The sequence below is a fragment of the Microtus ochrogaster genome, linkage group LG3 (assembly GCF_000317375.1).
Source record: "Microtus ochrogaster isolate Prairie Vole_2 linkage group LG3, MicOch1.0, whole genome shotgun sequence".
In the NCBI taxonomy this organism is placed as follows: Eukaryota; Metazoa; Chordata; class Mammalia; order Rodentia; family Cricetidae; genus Microtus; species Microtus ochrogaster.
In genome coordinates, this window is record NC_022029.1 from 16,870,076 (window position 1) to 16,896,881 (window position 26,806).

The 26,806-nt window shown below is 44.1% G+C and overlaps 1 protein-coding gene across 1 annotated transcript in view; it reads right to left on the reverse strand.

Moving 5' to 3' along the window:
• Positions 1–7,613: 7,613 nt before the first annotated feature.
• The window catches only part of Ldah (lipid droplet associated hydrolase), a 65,893-nt gene continuing 46,700 nt past the window's right edge, over positions 7,614–26,806 (reverse strand). Inside the window, exons 5-7 of the mRNA XM_005360578.2 lie at positions 21,587–21,821; positions 15,183–15,265; positions 7,614–10,296 (exon numbers count right to left, since the gene is read on the reverse strand). Coding sequence (XP_005360635.1) covers positions 10,105–10,296; positions 15,183–15,265; positions 21,587–21,821 — 510 coding nt within the window. The 3' untranslated portion in view covers positions 7,614–10,104. The remainder of the gene's footprint in view (positions 10,297–15,182; positions 15,266–21,586; positions 21,822–26,806) is intronic.

The window sequence follows — 26,806 nt, forward strand, 5'->3', positions numbered from 1 at the left end:
TATGTATATATATATACATACACACACACACATATATATACGTATGTGTGTATAATTTTTTGAGACTAGGACTCAAGTACCCCAGGCTGACTTGGCCTCAAACTGACTGTGCAGTAGAGGATGGCCTTGAACTTCTGGTTCTCCTGAGTGCTGGACTTACCACCATGGCTTTACATGGTACTGGGCATGAAGCTTTCTGCAGTGGGCAGGAAGAAGAAGGGGGATGGGAGGGAAGGGTGGGGAAAGGAGAGGAGGGTTGAGGATGGGACAGGAGGGGAGGGTGCATTAAAACCTCTGTTCCCACCTGTGCGATGGCTCAGTGAGTGAAAGCATTTTCTATGCAAGCTTGGTGACCTAAGGTCAGTCCACGGTGGGGAGGGGAGAAAACCAACTCCTCAAAGTTGTCCTTGGCCCCACAAGTGCAGTGTTAATTGTACATATGTATACACACAAAAACACACATAATAATAATAATAATAATAATAAATAAATAAATAAAATTAAACATTTAAAGTCACTATTATTGCCACCTTTTCTCTAGACCAATCCAAAACACTGCCAGCATGGCACATGAATGTGTGTATTCAAGAATGACTTGAAAAGTCATTCTTCAAACTTTTAAAATTACCCGTGGGATGACTTCACTGAAACACAGAGAATAACGAACGAGTGGGCTGATCGAAACCTAGAGATCAGGGCCATGGAACCTGCAAGATGATTCAGAGGTAAAACAATTCATCATGCCAAGCTTATTACCTGAGTTCAATGCTCATAACCCATGTAAAGGTGCAAGGGGAAAAGGGACCCCCCAAAGTGTCCTCTGACCTCCATACATGCTTCATGGTGCACACACGCGCACATACACACACACACACACACACAATAAAATAATAAAATTAATAATAATAATAATAGAGGGGGCACAATATGGCCCCATGGTAACTCTGCTGTGGCCCAGCGTCTGTAGCTATTGGTCACTGGAGAGAGCAAAGGATGGTACAGCAGTTCGTTGCCTTCACCTGGCCCTAGTGCCTGCCTCTTGAGCCACAGGCAGGAGACAGCCATTGACCGGTAACATTGTCTGATTCTCTTTGAATCTCATGGGGCAGAGAGGTGAGTCTATTCCCAGTGTCGGTTCAGCCAGCTACATGCGGAGGAAAACACCCAGGGCCTTCTCTTCAACGACAACCAAAGTAAGCCAGGCCACGGACCTCTTCCAGGGTGCGGCCTTCCACCAGAGTGCATGCCCCAGCAGAGAGAGAGTCAAGGGTGGAAGGGACAGGACAGGCTGGAGGTCTGACTGAGCATCTGGGGCTGGGGACTGCTGTGTTCTCTTTGTAGCCCCCAAGCCTGAGGAGACAGAGCCCCAGAGGGGAAGACCCTTGTAGACTGAATGATTGGTTAGGTGCAAGAGTGAAAAATGGACCCCAGGGAGGGAGAGAGTGCTTTTGCAGCTAGCCGTAGGAAAGATGTTTGAGGACTAGCGGCTGCAGACCTATCGTCTTAGAGGCCGAAGCATGTATTGGGATTAAATAACATCAGGTGCCAAGTTTATGAGCTGACTATGGGGGACCTGGAGAGGGTTGAGCTGCGCAAGCCCCTCACAACCTAGGCTACCGAGGCTATGTTGTGCACTAACGCTGCCACCAGGGGGCAGGCGAGAGATGGAGAGGTGGCTCTGCGCCCAAGCTGGGCGAAGCCAGGACCCTGCAAGACCCGCCAAAACCAGACTAGAAACCTTCTGCCAGCCAATGTATAGGCCCCGGTGAGCAAGACCCCCGACCTTTATGTCCCAAGCACCCTAGCAACCAGGTTTACTCTGCTGCATCCTACTACCCCACGGGTACAGGGTGTGCCACCTAGCGTCCCCAGTTTAACAGATGGGGAAACTGAGGCCAAGCACTCACCTAAGACTCTAGAAAGGCCTGGGACTGGTGAGATCATGCTGGCTGCGACAGGGGCCATTCCCAGTCCTTGTGTATGTGGGGGTCATTTCTTCAGATCTCCCAAACCTTTCAGCACTAGCTCTGTGTGTACTAGCCCAATGTAAGCACCAGGGAGATGTGTCACTCAGTGAGATAGTTTGAATGTAATTGACCACCATAAGCTCATGAGGAGTGGCACTATTAGGAGGTGTGTCTTGTTGCAGGAAGTGTGTCACTGTGGGGCAGGACTTTAGAGGTCTATCTGCTCAAAGTAAGCTTAGTTCAAACCACTTTCTGTTGCCTGCAGGTCAAGATGGAGGACTCTCAACTCCTCCAGCACCAAGTAGACCTGCATGCCACCATGATGACAATGGACTAGACCCTCTGAAAATGAAAGCCACCGCAACTAATTGTTTTGCTATAGTCATGGTGTCTCTTCACAAAAACCTTATCTAAGATGCTGAGGGTAGGCTTTGAGGTTTCGAAAATCCATGCCAGGCCCAGTCTCTCTCTCCCTCTGCCTGCTGTCTGCAGATCAGGATTTAAAGCTCTCAGCTACTGCCCAGCACCATGCCTGTCTGCTTCCTACCAAAATGGCAATGAACTAACCCCCTAAAACTGTAAGAAAGCTCCCATTTAAATGCTTTCTTTTATGAGTTAGCTTCGTCATGGTGTCTCTTCACAGCAACAGAACAGTAACTATGACAACATCCAAAATTAAAAATCAACAAGTAATCAAAGCTTATGTGTGATAATTTGGAATGTCCATCCCTCTGACCTTGGTCATAGAACCCGGGGTTTCTGTTCTAGACACACAACGGTGAAGGGAGCAGCATTGGTCAGTGTTGGTAAACTTGACACAAGCTGTAGTCACCTGGGAAGAGGGGCCTCAACTGGGGAGCTGCCTCCATAAAATTGGCTGGTAAGCATGTCTGAAGGACATTTTCTTCATTAAAGATTGATGTGGGGGAGATCAGGTAGGTGGTCCTGTTTTGTGTAAGAAAGAGAGCTGGTCAAGGCATGGGAAGCAAGCCAGGAATCAGTGTTTGTCCATGATCTGTTTCAGTTCCTGCCCCCAGGTTTGTACCTTGAGTCCCTGCCCTGGCTTCCCTGGATGATGGACGGTAACCTGGAAGGTAAAATAAACCTTCTCCTCCCCAAGTTGCTTTTCGTTGTGGTGTTCATCATAGCAACAGAGAAGCAAACCAAGACGGGGACAAAGATAATTTTGACTTCGGAAGATGGAACTTGAATACCCAGAGCAGGAAGAGGGACACTAGAATGTGATTTCCCAGTCTCAGATGAAAACAGTCTCTTGATTGCTGTAATCAATCCACTGGATAGGCAAGCTGATTTGGTTGGCAAAGACCTCTGGGAAATCTCCAGAGAATGGTGGGGCCACAAAACTCATTTCTCAAAAGTCCACATTTTTTCAGGCAAATCACATGGCTGCAGAAAGTGTGATAGACATATGTAAATAAGCAAATGAACACATATTTATACGGAATGTGTACATATTGACTCAACTTGGATAAGGAATGCTTTTCTGAGTGCAATTATATTGTTAAAACCATCAAGAGTCATATTCACAACTGGAATTTCATTTAAAAAAATCTTGAAATGTGATCATAAAATATTCTAAAGACAGACTTGACTTTAACCAAATGGTCAAAATCAACATTGCCAATCTCAGACAATACTTCTCACTGAACCATGAGAGTCAGTTCATTGTTGTAGGGAGAGGGCCACTTGTTCATCCTGGCTGCCCAGCTAGCTTAGCCTCAAAATAACCACACAGAAATTGTATTAATTAAAACACTGCTTGACCCATTAGCTCTAGCCTCTTATTGGCTAACTCTCACATCTTGATTTAACCCATTTCTATTAATCTGTATATCACCATGAGTTAGTGACCTACCAGGAAAGATTCGGCATGTCTGTCTCTGGTGGCTCCATGACGTCTCTCTCCTCCTCTGCTTCTCTTCATCCCAACATTCAGTTCCGCCTTCCCTGCCTACCTAAGTTCTGCCCTATCAACTAGGTCAAGGCAGTTTCTTTAGTCATTAACCATGAAAGCAACACACAAACAGAAGGACCTCCTACACCAGTTCATCTCACTTTCAATGGCACTGATGGACATCAGTTCACCTCTCTGCTTTGAGGTAGGAGTTCACAGCCATTTCCTTAGTCACCTGACTAGCTCCACGTTGTTTCCCTTTAATGGGATGTGCAAATATGCCACTAAACAAAACCAGCTTTGAAATCAGCTCTGAAAAGAGAGGGCCTGGTTTGTTTTTCTTTTCCCTTTAGGGTCATGGCCATAACTCAGGCTCCAATATGTACAAAATTGATCAAGATTTATGTTATTCTCAAAATATACATTTCCAGATTTGTGTTTCTTCCACATGAGCAGCCACAGTCAAGACATCAGAGTTTGGTCCTCAATTCTGTCTCCTTGGTTCCCAAAGTGAGTTCATGGAGACTTGGAGGTCCCATAACCCTTTAAAGGATTGTTTTGACAATAACAAGATACAAGTTGTCTTTTCCTGTGGTGACATTTGTATTGACTGTAGAATAGACGGTATGTATCTTTAACTGGTATTGTATGAAATAGATGGTATTGAATCTTTAACTGTATCTTTATCTAAAATCAGGAAATTTTATGCCTGCCACTGTGAGCTGGGAAGGGTGGTGGTGAGCAGTATTAGCAGATGTGGTTGTACCTCACATTATTGAATGAAATGCTCTTATCTATATTGGGAAGATCTATATAACTCAGTGAACAAGTATTTTCAAGGAGACCAATGTATTATGTTGCAAAATCATATGGGTAAAATTACTATGAACAGGGCACTGAAGGACAATGGGTTTTATGTAACACCACAAAACAATTTACTAATAAGTTCCCAGGTCCCACATTGTAACTAACTCTTGGATATTGGCTGTAGAAGGGTTTCCATGATCCTCTTATTTACAAATAAGGTCACTCCAGAGTTGGTTAATGCAGGTTAATTTGGTCTTACAAATGTCAATACATTCTAGCCTGTACATTTTTTGAATGAAGGAGGACACGTCTCTGAGATATATATCTAGGTATGAAATGAATGCCATGTATGCTCTTTGTCATAGTCATCATCACTGCAGTGGTTTGAAAAGAAAATGGCCTCCAAAAAGAGTTTCACTATTAAGAAGTGTGACCTTGTTGAAATAGGTGTGGTTTTGTTGGAGGAAGTGCACCGCTCTGGAGGCAGTTTTGACATCTCATATGTGCTTAAGATATGACCTCATATCTCAGATCACTTCCTGTTGCCTGCAAGATATAGGTCTCTCACCTATTTCTCCAGCACCATGTCTGCCTGCATGCTACCATCTCCCACCATGATGATAGTCGACTGAACTTCTCTGAACTGTAAGCCACAATTAAATGTTTTCTTGCTGTGGTTATGGTATCTACTCACAGTAATAGAAACCCTAAATAAGACTAAAGTTGGTACCAGGGACTGGAGTATTACTGTGATAAGTTGGACCATGTTTTTGTTTGGAATAATAACAGACTTTGGTAGGCCAGCTTAGGAGAGAAGTAGAATGTGCTTTAAGGCGTGCTTCGTGGGCCATATTAGGAGAATGAATCACAGCAGTGATAAGAATTATTTGAACTGTGGGCCTGGCTCAAGAGATTTCAGAGAAGAATATTAATATGTGGTCTAAGGATTATCGTTGTGATATTTTGGTGAAGAATGTAGCTGCTTTTTGCTTTTGTCCAGAAAGTCTGCCTGAGGCTATAGCGAAGAGTTTCTGATCAATTCCCATGGCAGAAAAAAAAATCTCAAAAGAGCTTAGTATGGACTAGGTGGGTATTAGTAGTAACTCTGCTGAAGATTTATAATGAAAAAACAAACTGAGCAAATAAAAAAACAAAACCTACAGATTGAGAAAAGGGGCACTAGTAAGTGAAATAAAACTAAGCCCTGTGTTCAAGAATTTAACAGATTAAGAACAATGTAAGGGGAGGAGCTCAGTTCTACCTCAACTTGACTTGCTATGCTTTGTGCAAGCCCATGGGAGGCCTGTTCCTTTCTGAATGGAGATGGAGGAGGAGTGGATGGGGAGAGGATAGATGGGAAAGGGGAGGGAACAGAAGGGGGGAGACGGTAAATGGGAAAGGGAATAGGAGAGGAGGGAGGGAAAATGGGTTGGTATGTAAAATAAATGAAAAATGTTATTTAAATTAAAAATTAGAATAAAGGAAGTGGTGACCCCAGGGCAAAGTAACATCCAGATAGATAAGTTTCCAACTTGTGGAAAGGAATTAAACAAAAGATTGGGTGTGATAGTGTACAGCTTTAATCCGAGCACCAGGAAGGCAAAGGCAGGCAGATCTCACCCAGCTAAGTTTGCAGCTTCTGAAAGAGATTTAAAGAAAAGCTTAGAGCCTGGTGTGGTGGGGACACATCTTTAATTCCAGCACTCAAAAGGCAGAGGCTTTCAGATCTCAGAGTTTGAGGCCATATTAATCCACAAAGAAAATTCCAGAACAGCCAAGCTTAGGCAGCGAAGGACAGAAAGCTGGTGAAGATGTAGCTGAATGAAGGGGCCATGTTTCAGTCCCAGCAAGCAGCAGAACTTAGCAGCTCTGTTTAGGGTCAAAGAAAGAAGAAAGATATTGTAGAACCTTCTTCCCCAGAGACTAAGAAAAGTTGCTGAGGCCAGGCATGTGTCAGGAGTGTCTCCGAACGGAGGCCGAGGGATGCCACTGTGTGAAGGTGTGAACTGAAGGCTGGATTGCCTTGGAGACCCCAAGATGCTGGAGATGCCAGAACTGTGGAGTGCCTGCTGAGGAGACCTGGTAGTGGAGCAGGACCAGGATAAGAATGTCACAGTCAATAGAGCTGAAGATCTGAGCATTTTCATATCAGACATGGAGTTGCAGAGTTTAGAGTTTGCCCGGCTGGTTCCCGGTCTTGCTTTGGTCCAGCATTTCCTCACTATGCTCCCTTCTGTATATGGTCATTAGGATTGGTAATGTATATCCTGTGCCATTATATGTCGGAAGGACGTGATCTGCCTTTTTATTTTGATTTTACAGAGGATTACAGTTAAGAGATTGCATGAATTTCAGAAGAGAGTTTGAACTTTAGATTTTAAATAAGTTTAAGACTGTTATAGACTATAAGGACTTCTGAGGGTGGACCGAATGCAATTTCACATAATAATATGGCTACAAGCTTTTGGAAGCCAGGGAGTTGAAAGCGGTAGTCTGAAAGAAAATGACCTCCACGTGGAGTTACACGATTGGGAAGGATGGCCTTGATGGAATGGGTGTGGTCTTGTTGGAGGAAGTGTGTCATTATGCAGGTGGCACTGAGGTCTCCTATGTGCTCAGGACACTGCTCAGTGTCTCACAACACACGGCTGTTGCTTGCAAGATGTGGGACTCTCAACGACTTCTCCAGCACCGTTGTCTGCCTGCACGGTGCCATGTCCCAACAGGACGATAACAGACTGATCCTCTGAACTGTAAGCAAACCACCACAATTAAATGTTTTCTTTCAAACTGCTGTGGACATGGTATCTCTTCACAGCAACAGAAAACCTAACACAATATCTAAAGGTATAACAAGCATTTTTCTATGTCTCTTTAGTAAAATTACTGAAGTCAAAAAAAATTTAACACTACCATCTTTAGACATCATCCAATTGTTTCCAAATTTATTTTATAGTAAAAAATTTCAATCTAGAGTCAGGGATCATGTTAGTTGGTCACACTGCTTTAGTCTGAATTGTTACAGATTTAATATAAGTAGGAGGGAAAAATCAAAACAAAGGACAAGTCTGGCTGTCCAAGGATTGGAAAAACCCCAGACACGCGCCCACATGAGCTGCCTTCTTTCGTGGCATGAGGAGTCACCATGGGCACTGATCAAGCTTCCAAGTAAAGCTTTTCACACAGCACTAGACAGTTTTATAAGAAGCACTATAAAGACCATAGTGACTGCCATGTGGCTAAGTGGAACACACAGGCACAGCTACTGGGAAACAGATCTCATTCACTAGCTAAAAAATTTTGTCTTCTGCTCTCTTCTCTTCCTCCTTCTATCTTTGACACAGTGCTTGCCATGTACTTCAAGATGGTCTCCAAGTGCATACCTGGTGCTCAGGGAGGCCAGAGAAGGGCGTCAAAACCTCTGAGACAAGAGGTGCAGACTGTGGTGAGCTGACATGGGGTGGTAGGAATTGGTCTATGGGTTCCTGGTCCTCTGGAAGAGCAGTTAGTGATCTTCACCACTGAGCTATCTCTCCAGCGTCTCTGTAATTCCTAAGGATTCAGGACCCTGAAGCTTGGTTCTTCCCTCTTTAAGGAGTGCAATGTCAAAGAACTGTTTCCCTCTAACAGTGAGTGTAGCTTAGGCCAACTGCTTACATTATATCCTTGCTCACAGCACACAGAGATCAGACCAGACACAGCAGTAACTGCAGGAAAACATTGATTATAAATATCATTAGGTGTTTCAATGAAGAACAGGGATGAGGCACCAGAGTGTTTTAAGTAGAATTTGGAAACACAGAGTGATGTAATTTCTGAAAGGAATCTATGAAGGTTGTGTTGTTCCGTGAGTCTGATCTGCCAGCACTTGCTTCCACGCATTCATTTCCAGCACTGAGTGGACCCATCCTATAAGCAAGGCACTCAGAGCAGGAAGCCTGGCTTCCCAGGCCAGCTCTCCAGAAGGATTCCGCGTGCAGATACAGTATTTGTGTGTAGCACCAACCCTCACTGTGTAGCTACTGGACTTCTTCATGGACTAAGAGCCCTCCTTGTCTGGAGTTTGGCTTTTCCCCTCCGAGAAGCTGCAGCTCCAATGCAGCAGCTATGCAAAGGATGAGAATTCAGCCATCCCTCACCACAGAGCTGGCGGCACTTAAGAACCAAGGCTGTCCTCAGAATCCATGTTTGTGAGAGGAAGGACCGCCTCACTGCCTGAGGAACGATACTGCCACAAGAACACTTCTCTAGAAAAAATGGAATGTTTCCAATTGTGCGTCAACTGTCACTGCCACTACAGACAGTGGGCTTCACTGGACTCTGGGAGCTTAGGATTGAGTCAATTAAGGGAGGCAGCCTAGCTGTCCCTCCACTTCTCAGCCACCTGTGCTTCCACAGGTGAAGTAATACGAAATTCATTCATAAAGTGATGTTTCCAGTCAGTAAAGTTTAAGCAAATGGGGAATTAATTTGTTAATGTTTTACTCAACAATTTAAAACACCTTTCCAAAAATTATGTGCTGGGAGATTTTCAGAAAGGAAGAATCATAGAGTAGCAAAAGCCACCACGAATAGCATCAGTGGTTCACTGCCTCCTGTCCATGGCGCTTCACTGGAAAAACCACACGGATGAGCTACTCCATGGCCGTACAAATCTGACGTGGACAGTCCATCCCTCCTGTTTTGTTCCAGAGGAGGCTGCAGGGACTTGGCATTTTAGGGCCCAGGAAGAACCTGCTGGCCATTCTGTAACAGGTCAGAGTCAGGATCCTTCAGCAACTCTCTTTAGTGAGTTCATCAATATCAGGCAACCTTGATTCTTGTTTCACTGCAGGAGGATCAGGAAGACATGCTGATGACCTCAGCCAAGACCTGTACAAAGTCAGAACTGATTTTCCCCAATGCCTGAAGGAAACCCAAGTTCACTGCCAGCGTCCTCTGCCCATTCCTCCCTGCAACTGGACGTGGAGGGTGAGCTTGTCTCCGTCTTACTCATTTCACATGACTGACTGCCCACTTCACGTTCATGGGTGGTTTCTATTTTCTAGGAAGTGTTTCATAATTTCATTCAGGACAATCTATTCTAAAGTGATAATCTGGTCAGAATCCCCGATATTCAGATTCTCTTCAGCTTGCAGAATTGTGTTGGGCAAACTGTGCTGGGCAGTGCTGTCGGGCTCCTTGTGAAGAGAGGAATCCTTGTGGAGGTCACTGTGTCTCCTGAGTCGGGGAACGTGTGGAATGAGTCATCAACTGTGCTCACTTCGGTCTTAGCACAGGGAGCTGAGCGCTGGTCGTCTGCAGCCGAGGGTCTCAAAGTCCTTTTCAAGCATTTAGATTAAACATTATCACCAAACAGGGCACACCTACGCCTTCTCTGTATTGAATGTAGGTGCATTTTCCCTGAGCCAGTGTTTATATTTTGGGCAGTTTATTATTCATCCAGTCAGCAACTATGGCAGCCACCTCCTGGCTGAAACCGAGGACAAAAGCATGAGATATTCCTTTCTCACAGAGTCGGATATCGCCGCCTGGGAAGTCTTTCTTCATGTCTTCATAATACTTCACTGGACACCAGCCATCTGTTTTACCGTAGTAAAACGTCAGCTGAAAGACAAGAACCACCATTTTATCCTCCCCTCCAACATCCACTGCCAGCAGAGGACTACAGTGGTCTGAGGGCAGCCCCGCCCCCCCCCCCGTGCCTGACCCCGCCCACTGTCCTAGGTCCCTTCCAGAGCCCTTAGAGACCACAGGATGCATTAAGGCTAGTGATGGGCAGAAACTGGAGAGTTTGTGGGGCAGATTTCTCTAACTCATAAAGGAACACCTGACCATTTCATGTGTACAGAGGGTGGGGTAGACATGGAGGGAACGAGGTGACAGTGAGCGAGACAGGTAAGCTGACACTGTCACTGCAAGAGCAGTGGCCACAAACTAACTGTTTTCACACACCACTTTCGGAAGCACAGGTCTGTTCTCACAGGCAGCGCATACCTCTGGCTAAGGCAGGCTAAGCAGAGGATGGGGACAGAGCTAGGGCAGAAAACTTCTTTCCTGAGAGCTCTCTGCCCCATTTTTTAAGTCACATGGTAGCACTGGCCTAGGGCAGAGGCAGTACCACCTTGCCCTGCCACCGCTACCCACCTTCTTCCAAAGGCTGCAACCAGTGTGCTCTGCCTGTGAACAACTGAAGATTCCTGTGGACCCAGAGAGATGTTAAGATTCAGGCCGGAAGCAGCACACAACAGCTGTTTCCAAAAGCTTGGGCCAAAGACGGTCACGGCAGTTTAGAATTTCCCTTCTAAGTGAGTCTGAAATGAAAACTTCCAGTTGATAACCAAAGTCACTTTTCTATGAAAGAGACAGGCATCTCCTTATACTTTAGAACAGTGACAGATTCAGGGAAAGCTGACCTACCTGTCACTCCAGATTCACCTGGGCCTAATATGGCACAGAAGAGACCAGGGTCCCACACAAACGAAATGTACAGGTGATTTTCTTCCCTTGGCTTCCTCTACTCCAGAGCTCACCTACTGCCCCTCCCTGCCTCTGTCCCATTATATTCACTGGCTCCTCTGTCCACAACCTCAACCTGAACTGCCCAAGCATCAAGCTTCAGATGGCTTCTTTCTTTATATTACAGACTTCTGCAGGTGGCCACGATGCAGGCTCACAGCTATAGGCCTGTCATACCAAAGCCAAACTTGAGCCCAGACTCCTCTTTTTAAGTCTCACAGCACACACCTGGACATGTACTTGCTGGGATATTCCCCAGGTGTCTCATACACAAGCACCAACCACTTCCTACAACCTGGGGCTACTTCCCCATCCTCCCTTCCCACCAAATCTAGACCAAGGGCAGCAGTCTCAGGTTCCTTCACCCCATCTGCTAGTGCCCACCTGCACGAAGGGCCTTTGATTCCTTCTCCTGAATCTTTTCATCCCCAACCCCACTGTGTTCGTTCTTCTAAAAGCCTGTAAACAGGCACGTCACCTAAAACGTAACTGCTTCACAATATTGTCCCGACACTTTCCCCCAAATTATCCCTCCCGTGGTGTAATCTCACCACATTTTTGGGGATAACTGATACATACTGGGATATCTGAATGGGCTGTTGGCAGCTGCTATATGTTCTGATTGGTTAGTGGCTATGTCATGTAGTTCAGTGTTTCTCAACCTTCCTAATGCTGTGATGCTTTAATACAGTCCCTTATGTGTGCTGACCCCCCAACCATAAAATTATTATCATAAGTATAATTTTGCTACTGTTCTGAATCCTAGTGAAGTATCTGTGTTTTCCAGTGGCCAACACATTAGGCTAACCCAGCGTCTCTTTCCCTAAAGTGGGGCTTTTAACGAAGCCTACAGGCCCCACAGGTCCAGTGTTTTGGACTATAAATTTGTTATATACCCCTAATTATAATTTAATTTTCTTTCAATTATACAGTCAGCTATCATATTACTAAAATACATACAATCAAATCATAGTAAACTTACTGTAGATGATTAAAATCTGAATTACACTTATTTCTACAAATTCACAGGAATAACTCTATTACTAGATACTTAATTTTAATTAATTTTCAAAAATGTGTGCCTGTGTCTGTTTGTATGTGCAGAGTCGGGACAGGGACAGCAGTGGGAGCAGCAAACAAAAAAGAAAAATGCCCAAAAGAGGTTAAGGAGGACCCAAAAAGCGAGCTAAAGGAAAAGGTGTTTTCACACCGGGCTCCAGTAGTAGTTTCTTGCAGGCTCCTTGCTGCTGCCTGTTGTGTGATCCCCATTTCCCAGGCAGAGGGGGGAGGGGAGCGGGTGAGAAGATGTAGCGACAGCGACACAGACTCCAAGAGATTCCAATGTAAAAGTTCTTTATTGTAGAAGGGTCGGGAGTTTTATGGGGTTAGGGAAATTAAGCTGCCACAGGAAGCAGGAACATTTTTGGTTGGTGCTTTTGAAACTGGCAGCTGCTGCTGGCGTGCTGTGACTGGCTAGGAGTGCGTGTCATTACTGGCTAGGAGTACTGTGCTTTTGATTCTCTGACAGGTTGTTTTGGCCAATTTTGTTTAATCATTGGGAGTGTGCTTGCATTATTGCCCTACCTCAGAGGTGCACACAGAGGACCCTCTGGACCTATATTTTACAACAGCTTCCTGATGGACCTGTCTTTCCACCCACTACCTAGCACACATGCAGTGACGGTTCAGCAGAGACTATGAACTGTGCTGGACCCTCAGATGGAAACCACAGTTCCTTCCAGCAGGAAGGCTCATGTACACCTGTGTGACAATTGTGACATTCCAACTCCTACAGGAGCCATGAGGGCCACGGGAGCACTGCAGCTGGGGAAACGTCCTGGAGATGGCAGTGGCAGCCAAGTTTAAGGAAAGTGAAACTTAGCTAGGTAAGGAGACAAGGTAACCTCTGACGTCACCGTCATGCTACACTTTTTAGGAAAGAGCTATGATGCTGTATTTTCATCTGGAAAGAGAAGCAATTGCCTACGACAGGGAATGTGAATCAATACAGCTGTCCATTACTGGGCATAAATTCTCCAGATCGTCCAAGGAAATAGTTGCCTTAGACATTTCAGAGTTAATTGTTCACTTTCCCTAAACATATTAAAGCATCTCTTTGTGTGAACAAGGAAACCAATGGCAGAGAACCTGACTGTGACTTCAAAGCTAAGCCTACAGCTCAGGGTAGCAGAAGGGTCTGGGAAGTTTTTGGCACTGTGTGGTAGAGACTAGTTTTATGCTAGTTTTGCGTGGCCTCTTGGCTAGATGGTACACAAATACTCTTTATGTAATGGTTTTGAGTGGAATAACTGAGACAAAGGGAAAGGTTTTTGCATCTATAATGGCTCAGAAACTTCCCGTTGGGCAGTGTGAACAGGCACAGAGGTTCTGAGTACCTCTTCTCGGTGGAAACGGGGAGCGGGCATCCTTGAACACACACCTAAGGGAGAGGCATTTGCAGCCACAGAAACTGGGTTCTCAGCTTTGACTAAAACATCAGTTCTCAACCTGTGGGTTGTGGCACCTTTGGGAGTCAAAGGGCCCTTTCACAGAGGTCAACTAAGACCACTGGAAAACACAGATTTACATTACAATTCATAACAGTGGCAAAATACAGTTATGAAGTAGCAATAAAAAGAATTTTATGGTTGGGGGTTGCCACATCATGTATTACGAAGTAACATAATTAGGGGGGTTAAGAACCACTGGAATAAAAGATCTCTGGATGAGGGGAGGCAATGCCCATCTTCCTAGGACTGTGTGCCTTAACTTCCCTTCTTTTCCTAAGCTGACAGGGACATATTGTGTTAAGTCACTTTATTAAAATTAAGTTGCAGCATGTTTCCTCCCTTTTTCCTTATGTAACATGAAGTGCCCATGCATTTCCTGTCTCTGTATTCGCTTAGGAACGCTGAGGAACACGGACGACCCTATCTGAGGGGAGAGCTGCTCTCTGGCTGGTGGAAGGTGTCTCAGTGAACTGACTGAGACAGGAATGGAGCTGCACACCAGCAGGAAGAACAACACTGGACACGCCTTAAATTCTGCCCTGCATTTGATGCTGTTGTCTTGGAAACACAATTATTCCCTGGAGCTGGCGAGCTCCATCCTGAGCCTGTGCTGATATTAACCTTGAAATGTTGTCTGTCTAGCAGGCACTCCAGGTTTCTCTCGAGAAAGTGTCAGGAAACTTCCAGCCCTGCCACAGCTGCCACAAGCAGACCTCTACCTGGGAACGATTGCCCGTGCATGGGGGTTTAACTCAGCACAGGAGTGAGTTAGCACATTCTCTGACTCTTCCTGACCACAGCACACAAACAGGATGCAGAAGTAGTACTGTATAGCAGCTGGCTTCCCCAAGGGGAGGACCGCCTCTAACAGGTCAGTCCCGTCATCCCCAAGTGTGAATGTTGGAAGCATGTGTCTGCCAGACTTACTATAAAGAAGGACTTGAACTGTTTTTACAGACGTCCAACCTGGAGAAGCAAAATGCATCTTGAAAACAGACTTGCTTATAACTTAACTACAAAAAAAAAAATGCTGTTTTCTGGTCTTTTCATACCCTCAGTGCTGGAGTATTTCAGAGCCCTGGACAGTAGCAGGTCCTCCTTGCCCAACCTGCTCCAGTCAGGGAGTAACAGCTGCCTCTTGATACAAATTTCTATCTTTAGACAACTGCTGCTTAAGAAATACGATAGCCACTAATGTGCTGATGATATGATGACGTAACCATAATGACATAAACCAAACAGATCCTGGCATTTCCAGGTAAATATGTTTAACACAATGAAATCTTTTCTAAGCAATGTATGTAACGCTTGCTTCCTGAAAACTGCCTCGGCGAGGGGTTGCAGAACTGAAAATCAACACTGTGAATGAGCTGGAGTCCGGTGTCTCACAGTGTGAAAAGAGATTCTCAATGCAGTAAGTATTTCTACCCATCACCAGGCAGCCTGCAGCCTCGAAATGGTTACCTTAGGTAAAAGTTCCTTAATGGCTTCATCATCTCTCTTTCTCACTTGTATCATTTCTTGGCTCCCAAGGTAGGCAGCATTCGCTTCATCAGAAACAAACAAACAAACAAAGAAACAAACAGTTAAGCACATCGACTATGCAGAAGAAACAAAACGTCAAATGAATTTTATCAAATTGATATGATTCCATTTTCTAGAGGCCACGCGCTATTTGACACCAGACACTGTGGGTCTAAAAGACGTGCATGAGCTCTCTGGCAGGCTTGCAAAGCCGAGGTGTGTTTTCAGAGCACTGTGTCTCCAAGGTTCAGCTAACCCTGGGAGGGGCAGCCCACCCTTAAGAAAATTGTTTTTTAAAAAAGTCTTTAAAGAGACAGAGTACAAACGGTCATAGATTAAAAAGAATAAAAGAAATAAGTCACGTAAAGATGGACTACACGCAGAGAGTCTGGATTATGAATATTATTGTGTTTTCTTTGAATTTTTTGACTGTGAAGTGTTGATGAATGGCGGGCTGGGTTCCGCCACCCCAGCTCCCAGCTGCCCGCACAGCTAGCTTTATACCCAAAATAATTACACGGAAACTATATTCTTTTAAGCACTGCCTGGCCCATTAGTTCCAGCCTCTTATTGGCTAGCTCTTACATATTGATCTAACCCATTTCTAATATTCTGTGTAGCACCATGAGCTGGCTTACCAGAAAAGATCTTAACCTGCGTCTGTCTGGAGTGGGAGAATCATGGCAACTTCCTGACTCAGCTTCTCTCTCCCAGCATTCTGTTCTGTTTACTCCGCCTATCTAAATTCTACCCTATCAGAGGGCCAAACAGTTTCTTTATTAATTCACCAATGAAAGCAACAGATAGAAAGATCAGTGAAGGACCCAAGTACAGAGAGACATTTCATTGTATGGGTTGTATATTATAAAAATATCTTGACTTCAAAGTTTGAGTTGATGCATATGTTGCTTTGGGAAAGATGTTCTTCTTTTGTCTCCACAGAGGATAAAAACCTGTGGATTCATTCCAGGCTAATATGATTTGATATACCACAACCCCCTGAAAGGTTGCCAAGAACACCCCCCAAAAATTACTTTGCCCAACTGCTGACTGAGATAAACCTAGCAAACAGGATATACTATAAAAGACCTGGTTAACAACACCCTCCAAACAGCAAAAAGCAATATGAACAAAACTATCGCCATATTCCCAAATATTGTTTATAATTGCTGTTTATATTTAAAAGGGGTATACTATAGAGATGAATAATTTGCTTTGGTATAGATCTTGGTTTATTGATACAAATTTAAGTTAAATTTTGTTATACTGTATATGTATATTTCTGCTCTTGATTAAGGTATTGTGTTTGTGCAGTTCATTTAAAAATGTAATGTATAATTAAGAAATATAGGTAAATAGTCAACTACAATTGTCAAGCTTGTAGTCATATTACTTAGATTTTTTTAAATGTATAGAGATATATTTCAGTTAAATAGGTATTATTCAAATCTTTCAGAGACCTTCATAATATGGCATTTAAAATGTTTAAGAACCTAAGACTTTTCATGACAATGAGACACATCTGCTCCTGGCTGTACCAAGCTACTTCAAGAGGATGATAGACATCCAAGAGGCTTCCTATGGAGTTTGCTAACCATTTTGGGCAAGAAACTGCTCTTGCCTGGACTGCTTTGATGGAGGTGGGTCTTGTATCTTATCTGTTGCTTTCATTGGTTAACTAATAAAGAAAACTGCTTGGCCCTAATAGGACAGAAAATTAGGTAGGTGGAGTAGACAGAACTGAATTCTGGGAGAAAGAAAAGAAGCAGAGTCAGTGAGTCGCTATGATTCTCCCACCCAACACAGACACAGGTTAAGATCTTCCCTGGTAAGCCACCTCGTGGGCTACACAGATTATTAGAAATGAGTTAGATCAATATGAGCTAGCCAATAAGAGGCTGGAACTAATGGGCCAGGCAGTGTTCAAAAGAATACAGTTCCTGTGTAATTATTTCAGGGCATAAGCTAGCCATGAGGGAGCTGGGGCGGTCGGGTACCAGGAACATAGCTCCGCCGCTTTACTCAACACTGCTTAACTGGACATGCAGGACCCTCAGAGAAACAACTGTTAAACTTGCCTAAAGGTGAAACAATCCTTCTGGATTCCTGCTACATAAAAGAGTCTGTCAGACATTCTTCAAAATACAGAAGAAAGTGACTGACAAACTGCCAATATAGGTGGAACTGTCTTTGAAATGTCCTGCTTTGTGAAAAAGTATGCTGGATACTATTGGCCAGTAGGCTGAAGATGGATACCCCAACGATACAGAAAAACTTTGGGTGACTGTCCAGGAAGAGAGATGTCTCTGTCAGTTCTAGAGTTTTAAAAGTTGCTTACAATATACTTTCTGTTTACTTAGGTAATATTATATCCTTCTGAAGCCTTTGATGTAATTGAAGAATTTATAGTTATAGTTTTCCTTAGTTATGATAAAAGATAAAGTAGATATAAATATTGTAAGTGTAATTCTTGTTTGATACCTGTTTTGTTATATGTATTTTTACTACGTTAAAGTTAAAACCTTCCTTTTTATTTAAACAAAAAAGGAGAGGTGATGTGGGAATCCCCTCTGTGTGCTGTGATTACCATTAATGAATGAAGAAACTGCTTTGGACCTATAGCACGGCAGAACTAAGGTTAGGCGGAGAAAACTGAACTGAATGCTGGGAGAACACAGGCAGAGTTAGGGGGACGCCATGGAGCCACCGCTAGAGTCAGACATGTCAAAACTTTAGCCAGGAAGCCACAGCCATGTGGCGATACACAAATTAATAGAAATGGGTTAAATTAATATGTAAGAGTGAGCCAATAAGAAGCTAGAGCTAATGGGTCATACAGTAATTTAATTAATCCAGTTTCTGTGTGATTATTTTTGGTCTAAGCTAGCTGGGTGGCCGGGAACCAACAAGCACCTCCCTTTTACAACACACCCTGGCCAGTAAGGCCCCAAGATACCAGGGCACCCTAGGGAATAAGAGCAGGACGCACAGCCTTTAGTCAGTGAGAAGGGCTCTACTGTGTTCATCCCTGCGTGGCAGCTAGGAAACTTCAAACAACAAGAGATAATTGTAAAATTCACCTCATTGATTTCTCTTTTCTCAGAATCCCTGCTTTTCACTTCAACATCCACTGTCTTGAAAACTTTTGCTTTTACATTTTATTTGTTTTCTCAGTTATTTTGGGCAGGAGGGCAAATGAAGTCCTTTTTATTCATCTCAGAAGTGGAGGAGCTATGTGAAGTTATTGCCATTTGAAATGAAAATCCACTTGAGATTTTCCCAATCGAGATATTTGGAAATAAGCAATTTATTTGGTTGCTACTTTTACAATTGGGAAGTCTTCATTAAGAGATGACGCTTCATGTCTCTGGAAACATCTGGAGACTGACGCATCTCAGCATCACGAGGAAGACTTTGTGGTACCGTATTACAAATTAAATTCAGAGATTGTTTTTACCAACACTGGCTAATGTTTGGGTATTTCTAGCCTACAAGGATTTATTATCACAATACTGAATATGATTGTGCTGAGTCACACATTTAATGCTACAGAGCACCAGAAGTCAAGTCACACGTGTGACCTTGGGAGGCTCCTCCGTGGCTGCCATGTGTTGCTCAGGCCTTCTCACAGCCACACGAGGCTTCATCAGTCATCACACATTCCCAGATGGCCTTTCTGCCGTCCCCACGGGCTGGACTGTTATCAAGACGGGGGTATCAGATCAAAGCTCCTATTCCTAGTAATCTATACTTTGTGGGCCAGGGACAGAGACTCCAGTGGTAATAACTTTGCTATGTAAGCCAAACTACCACAGGCTCAAACCCCAGCTATTTACTCTCTGAAAACACCTGAAAGATCAACCCAGCATCCTACCCTCCCTCCACTTGAAATCACTTCAGAGCCTGCTGGTACCAGATAAGAGATCACCCAGAGACTTCAGAAAATATAACAGCCAATCCTAGATCTCTCCACCCAGGTGCCCAGCACCCCACAAAACAGGCTTTGGGTCCTCTGTCCTTTCTACCTCCTGACCTAATAAATAGAGTGCTTCCTTGTGGGGACCTGTGGTGTGGAATGTCCCCCACTACTGGGAGCTGTAAGCAATAACCTCTCCTTTGAAAGGCAGCTGATTATAAGTCTATCATAGCTGATGGAAACAGTTCTAACTGTGTTCTGCATCAAGGAGACAGGGCATCCGGGAGGGTGAATGCAGTGGCTTAGGTGGAGCAGAGCAGAGAGAACTATAGTAGCTGGAAGTTCCAGAGATCTACAAAGGGTATTCTTGAGATGTAACTCAGTACTGACCAGCATAGTCATGTGACAAATAGAAGTCAGGGAAAGAAACTTCAGAAGGGATTGCCCTGGGTGGCAGCACTGAAATGATTGACTATTTTTGTGTATGACATTTCAGAGCCTATAAAAACAAAATTGTGAGGACACTGAAGGGCACCCCTATCTAGACAGGGCAGGATTTATAATCTACCCCTTGGACTAGCAAACTTCCTCCATGTGTTTCCATAAGATTTCTCCTGCAGCACAGACATTACATAATGCACAAACACTGCAAGGCAGCCTGCAAGTTCACCCAGCAAGTTAAAGGTCATCCTCTGAAGGGCAACTGGACAGAGTAGGTCCCCAGCAGGAGGACGTAGCTGGACCACAAGCAGTACTGGGAATGATTTCTGACTTGAACTTTTGCTAAGTCTTCTTAACCACACCCTTGTTGCGGCCCCTATGAACACTGGTTACCTTTCTCCAGGGCATGAGATGTTTCGGGGCCCACTAACTATTCTCAGCCTGAGGCCATGTCTTAAGAGCATTGTCCTTTCAGGAAGTCACCAAAGGCATGACCAGGTGACTGGATGGGGTAGCTTCCGTGATGATTATGGAAAGAGGAGGCAGTGGGTAGGGAGAGCCAGCGGAGGAGGGGATGTGGTAGTCGGGATGTCTGGACACTTGGCTAATGATCACAAGAGAAGGCAGTGGCTCTAGAGCATCAGAGGAGAAAGGGGATGTGGTGGTCGGGATGTCTGGACACTTGGTTAACGAGCAGCTCAGGGTTTCTAGGTTCAACTAAACATCCAGGCAGAGGAGCCAGGGACTAGAAAGGATGAGAAGTAGTTCTTGCTTCCTTTCCCTGTAACCAAAGTTCCACTGACTGGAAAAGCTGAGACCACCGAAGTACTGACTACCTGGACATTGTTAGTCCAGATCCAGAGCCGAGGAGCAGAAGACCAGATGAAGCAGCACGCCAGCAGCAAGCCGGCCATGTGCACAATACGTCTGTTCGTGAGTTGGTCATTTGAAGCGAAGATGAACTTCCTGTGGTGTTTAGGGTCTATTTTGAAGATGGTGAGTTGACTATGGTGGGGAGAAAGCTGACACAATGCAGCTGGAAGGCGCTGGTTGGCCTTGTCTAGAGCGGGAGTGTGCACTGTGGTGGAGCTCCAGCAGCGGCTGCCGGAACTCGTGACTAGAGCCCAATCACTGCAATTGCAAGGAGGGCTCTTTCCTCACCAGTGACTTCAGGGGTGTTTCTCTAGGAAGAAGTTTGTGACTCTTGTGTAGAAAAGACTAGAAATATCTTACATAAGCACTTGCTTAACAAAAATCAAGTGATTGTATATGTATTATATATTTGCTTGATATAAAACTGTCATTTAATTATTGTATCTAGAATTTATATACATAACTGAAAGATAAAAATTTTTTACGATCCACATCCTGATCTGAGGCCTGCTTCTGGTCACCAGTCAGCATGGTGCACACAGACATACGTGTAGGCAAAACACCCATACATATAAAAATAAATAAAATTTAAGTCGTTTATAAATACTAATAAGTCATTATTGTCCAAAAGTACAGAATAGGAAGACTAATCACTGATATATCTGAAAGTATAGACAGCGGAGATTCCAGTACTAAACTATGTTAGCATGATGGTGTTTTCTCTGTCATAATTTAAACTCTTCTAAATTGATGGAAAAAATGAGCATCAATATGTAACCCATCCCCTCACCAGGCCGTTATTGAAGACTGTGAGCTGCAGGCCATCTCTGGATTCCCAAGGACTGCACACAAGCTATGGCCTGTACTTGGCTCATCTCCCCATGCTGTAGCCACAGTGTGAACCAGGAGCCAAAGGGAACATTAAAGCTCCAAAAGATTTTTATATCCGGTTATCATGAACTCCCTTCACGCAATCTCAAATTCTAGTCTCAGATTAAGTGTGGGGTAGAAAAAATCAAACAGAAAACTGCCCGTTGCTCACGACCTGGCCAAGACAAGTCTGCACACACTTCCTTACACGACAGCAGCCACGCACCTTGAAAAGCATGCTTACCCAGGCAGAATGGTTGAAGAAGGTTCTCCAAAGGAATTTCACAGGTGAAGCTCAGTCTTTCAAGGGCTTTTTTGATTAGGAAGGACTTTATTATTTCTGGACATGGTTTAAGTACTAAGTAGCCGGTAGCATAGAGCACATATCGAAACCAGCACAGAAGTGGGGTGGCAATTCTGCCGTTGGGCGTCTCAGCCATCCGCTCAATAGTGGGAAACAGCAGAAAGGAGTGGATGACCTACAAGAAAGAGACACATTTGCATGAGAAGTTTTCTTACAGAATAGCCCATGCTTGCCTGTATTTCCTAGAGTCTCCTGACAGTCACCAGGCCTAGAACACCACTGGAGACGTGGTCAGATCATACTAAAGCTGACTGTATTCTTACCCCCATGCTAGTCTATAGGGGACCTAAGTGCATTCCTGGGGCACTGGGGCCAACTACGGGAAAGAGGAAGGATGGAAATTCACCATTCATTGAAGGATTACTGGGAGGAGGAACCAATTGTCTGACCCGACTTGGTGGGAGCAGGGCCACACAAAAGGCTCCACTGCTATGACCATTTCTTTACTGATTAGACTTGGAGACAGTTCTTTTTTCAGCGTGGGTTTCTCTTAACTTCAATTTTAACTTTATCTTAAGGATAAAAGCATCAAACTGGCTCAGTCAGGAAAACACAGATCGATCCAAATGCTTCTGCTGATGAAAATGAATATAAGTCCAACCACTGGACTGTGTGAAAATGACTTTATAGGAGATCAGAAAAGTCAAAAGAGTTATGCACAATCTATTAACAGAAATATACATGGGCACCTCGGTAATAGTAAAAGATCATAGAACAGGAAAATAAGAACAGAGGCTATCGATTAAGTTTCCTAACCTTTTCTTTACATGTATGGGTGTTTTGCTTGCATGTATGTCTGGGTACCATGTACCATGTGGACACAGAAGCAAGAAGAGGGCATTGAATCCCCCTGCGGCTTGAATTCCAGACAGTTGTGAGCCATGGTGTAGGTGCTAGGGATAAAATGCAGGTTTTCTTAAAGAACAAACATTGCTCTTTGCCATTGAACAATCTTAGCAGCTACACCTTAATTTATAATTACATTAGAAAAACAATTTAAAGTGTATATGCACACACACGCATGCACCAGGGTGCACATTTGGAATATAGAAACAATTTGTGGGAGTCAATTTTCTGCTTCCACTATGAACTTGGCAGCAGTCCTGTTTTTTTTTAAAAAAAAAATTTAAGTTAAACAGAACACACGTGCAGTGAGGCATGTCAGATATAAATGTGCAACCCAGCAAATCACTGTATAGCAAACAGCAAGGCAGCAGAAAATAAAACGAGCACAGCCTGCCTTGAACCTCCAGCCACAGGGTTTCCTTCCGGCCAGCACCCATCACCTCATACGGGCAGTTCTTTTCTGTTTCACATCCGCGCCCACCATCCCTTCCCAATGAAGAGTCTCGTGGTTAATGAATTTTACGTAACAGCACACTTTACGGTTTTACTTCTTTTATTCAACCTCATGTTTATAAACGTCATCTTTGCTTACCTTATCTTTGCTAATATTCTACTATATGAATATGCAAACTTTATTTATTTCACTGACAGAATTTCAGTTGTTTTCAATCTTTATTCAGATCTTAGTTTCTGCTCCAGTGCTTTCGGTGTGAAGAACCTAACGCGGTTCTTGCAAATGGTGGAAGTGACCACAACCCTCCTCAATTGTTCTTGTCTACAGGGTTGTTACTTTCCCTCAACCTTCGAAGGATTATCACGCAGGGTAGAGATTCCAGATGGTGGTTTTCTCTTTTCTTTCGTTTCTCCTTCTCCACACTAAATATCTCAAGCCTTTCCTCTTCCTGTCTGTGAAGAGTCTGAGCTGGAATGATTCTAGCTTTTGTTTCTCCTTCTCCACACTAAATATCTCAAGCCTTTTCTCTTCCTGTCTGTGAAGATTCTGAGCTGGAAATGATTCTAGCTTTTGTTTCTCGACAAGTAATGTGTTTGTTTTTTCTCCTTGTCTCTCAGAATTTCATTATTTTTTTTTTTGACTTTCTGTAGTTTGGAAATGCATGCAGACTTGTAGCATGTCTTAGGGAGGTGTTAATCCAGTGTGGTGTCTACTGAGGTCCCTGTGTCTCTCGTGTGGTGTCTGACATGAATTTAGTTGCTATCTTTAACAGTTATTTTCTGTTTCTTTCCCTGCTGTGTTCCGGTTCTTTTGTGGAGTCCTGCACTCTTCCCATGCTCTTTTGTTTCTCTTTGCTTTTTGACTTTCGAGGTTTCTATTGAGATATCTTCAAGCTCAGAAATTCTTTACTTACCATATTCAAGTTATTCACACACCTAACAAAAGCCATCTTCATTTCTGTTACTAGTTTTGATGTGCAGCATCCCCACACCTCTTAGGAGTCCCATATCTGTTCATGCTGCCCATTTGTTCTATTAGAACTTTTAATTTGTTCATCACAGCTGCTCAGATTCCTGGCCGTCTCATCTCCACATCCCTACATATGGGTCTGCAGCTCACTCCACTGGTCAAGTTGTGCCTTTTGCTACTCAGCATTTCCTGTAATGTTTTTCCTGCCAGCTAAGACACAATGTGCAGGGGAAATCAGCTGCTGCCAGTGTGGCGCTGGTCACACCGTGCTCTTGTGTCATTCACAGCAGATCTGTCTCTGCTTTCTGCCAGAAGTGCACAGGGATAATTCTACAATGTCCACAACAAGAGCCTGGTTGAGCTCTTAGGAGACAAATCTCAAAATTCTACAGTTCTCACATGTCTGGGACCTCCTGGAAGCTGTAAACATCAGAGCTCTCTACTCCGAGCCCTCAGTAATTAGCCAGCCACTATGTGGCTTCTCCATCCTGGACATCTGACTCCCACAAGGTTTCAGCGTGTGACTCTCCACTCTGATAAGCCGTCACCCCATACTCTCACACTGGTCTTTGGTGGCCATCAAGTCTGCTTGGCTTTACATGGACCTGGGCATCTGAACTTGGTCCTCATGAATACAATGCCAGTGCTCCGCCTGCTGAGTCCTCTCCCCAGACCACTTGCTTTTTAAAGAGCTGTTGTGTGAACTTTTTCCTGAAGAAACAGGAATCAACATCTGCTCACCCACATAGGGCACCCATGACAGAAACAAAGAAATGATTCCATCAGTGAGTTTACCTGGAGTTACTCTCAGAACTGTCAGCAACTTATGGGTCGCTACACTGTTAGGACAAACTGTCTTCCCAGCAACTGTTCATTGTTAAACCTTCGCAAGGGGCTGGCGCTTTGTGTGTCCCTCCCCTGCACTGTGATGGAGAGTTAATGAGCTCAATTCTGTACAAGTCTCCTTCCAGTAACTACAGCTGCATCCTGTGCAATCGAACAATGGCCACATCATGTCCAGAGGACAGTGTGCCACAACAAACGTTATCCTGACGTTTCCTTAGTAATACAACTTTGTGGCTTTGATCTGTATGTCCCTGGTGACCAGGGATGTTGAACACATTTTCAGATATGTCAATGGTGTTTCTCTACTCAAGACAAATCGAATCGAGTTTTTCATCATTTCTAAAGTGGGATTGGTCTTCTTTTTAAAAAAAAAATTGTATTTTGTATTTATTTTATTGTTAATGGAGGAGCACGCACACACAGAGTACACCTACGTAGATTACAACAAGTGGGAAGGAGTTGGTTCTCCCCTTACACCACATGGGACTCAGGGATCCACCTCTGGTCAGGGTGAGGGCCCCTTACCCAAGGAGCCATGGGCTCACCTGGTAATTCTTTCCAGTTACTGTTATTTCTGTTTTTTTTTTTTAAGAAATTGTTTTCTAACACCGAATCAAGAATGTTTTTTTTCCTTCAAAATGTTTCTTTATAATAACTGGATGGACTGGCCCTTATCTTCTCTACAATGTAGGCCCAAGGCTGTGGCTGCATTACATCAGTTATGGGTCTGTTCTCTGACTTCAGGTATCTGTGAATGTTTGACCATTTCCTATGTATTTTATATTTCTTTCTGAGTGAAATTAACACACTTTCCTTGAGGGTGGGTTTCTATATCCGTCTGCGGTTGGCAGTTCCTTTCTCTTGGTCACTGTTTGATGACACTGCCCAAATGCTAGGTTTGGTCAGATGTCCCCTGGAATTGTCCCTTTGTGTCTCTCACTAAAGTAGAACAGGGATTTGAAGTGAAAACTGAGGAGGGATTTTTTTCTTTTGAGTCATATCTTGTTTTTTCCTGGTCCTATCTCTCAGCTAACTATTCAGCTATTTCCTGTAAACGTTTTCTTCCACAACAATACTTGAGATATTTTGTTTCCCTTTTGCTCACAATAATTTGACTTTCTCTGGTTTTCCTCCTCAGCCCAATAAGAACATATGATTCCAGGAGTTCCTGTATGGCCAGGATGATGAGTGAAAAGGTTTGGGGTGGGGAGAGAGAGCTTTTCAGAAGTCTGGAAATGCTGCTTCGGTAGCAATGCATCGCCAATGCTGCCAACACACTTCTTAAACAAAGCACAGCGTTTCAGCCACAATATGAAGTGAGATCTGAAACTCACACAGAAAGTACATTTTGTCATATTCTCATGCTGTAATGTAGGTATCTGTCGTGTTACTTCAACACCAAGCAGCATGCTTTTAGGAGTCTGAGGGGTAAAACTCATGAAAACCCTTTCAGGAATCAGAGAGGTGTTCTATTAACCAATGACTATCCACTGCCCAACTCAGAGTTCTGTCACTTAGGGAATTCTGATGTCACAAGTCCTTTCATTCCTCAAAGTGACAGAGATGCGTTGTTAGACTTAAAGAGACTGAACAGATTGCAAAAGGGTGGGTTTGGGCAAAGAAGTCCCTTGTATTGAGATAGAAAGAACTTCTGTGTCCTGTTGAGGTTTCCCAAGTGGAGCGCGCTCTCCCCACCCCATTATTGCAGGAAGAGCTCCCCTCCAGGCCAAGGAGCAGGCTGCCTGGTAGCAGCTGAGGGAGCAACACAAAGGTGTAGAAACTGAAGTATCAGTGTCGCTAGTCCTGGGGCAACACTCTGGTCAGGGAGCCAGGCTGGCCACAGTTATGAGCACACAGGCTGCTCTTGGACAGTCAGTGCTCTGCGGTAACACTGGGGTAGACTTCTGTGTGCTGGTAAGAAGACTGGTCTGTCACTTTCTTTTCCCAATTGTGTCTACATTCATTTGTATATAAAGACTTTTCTG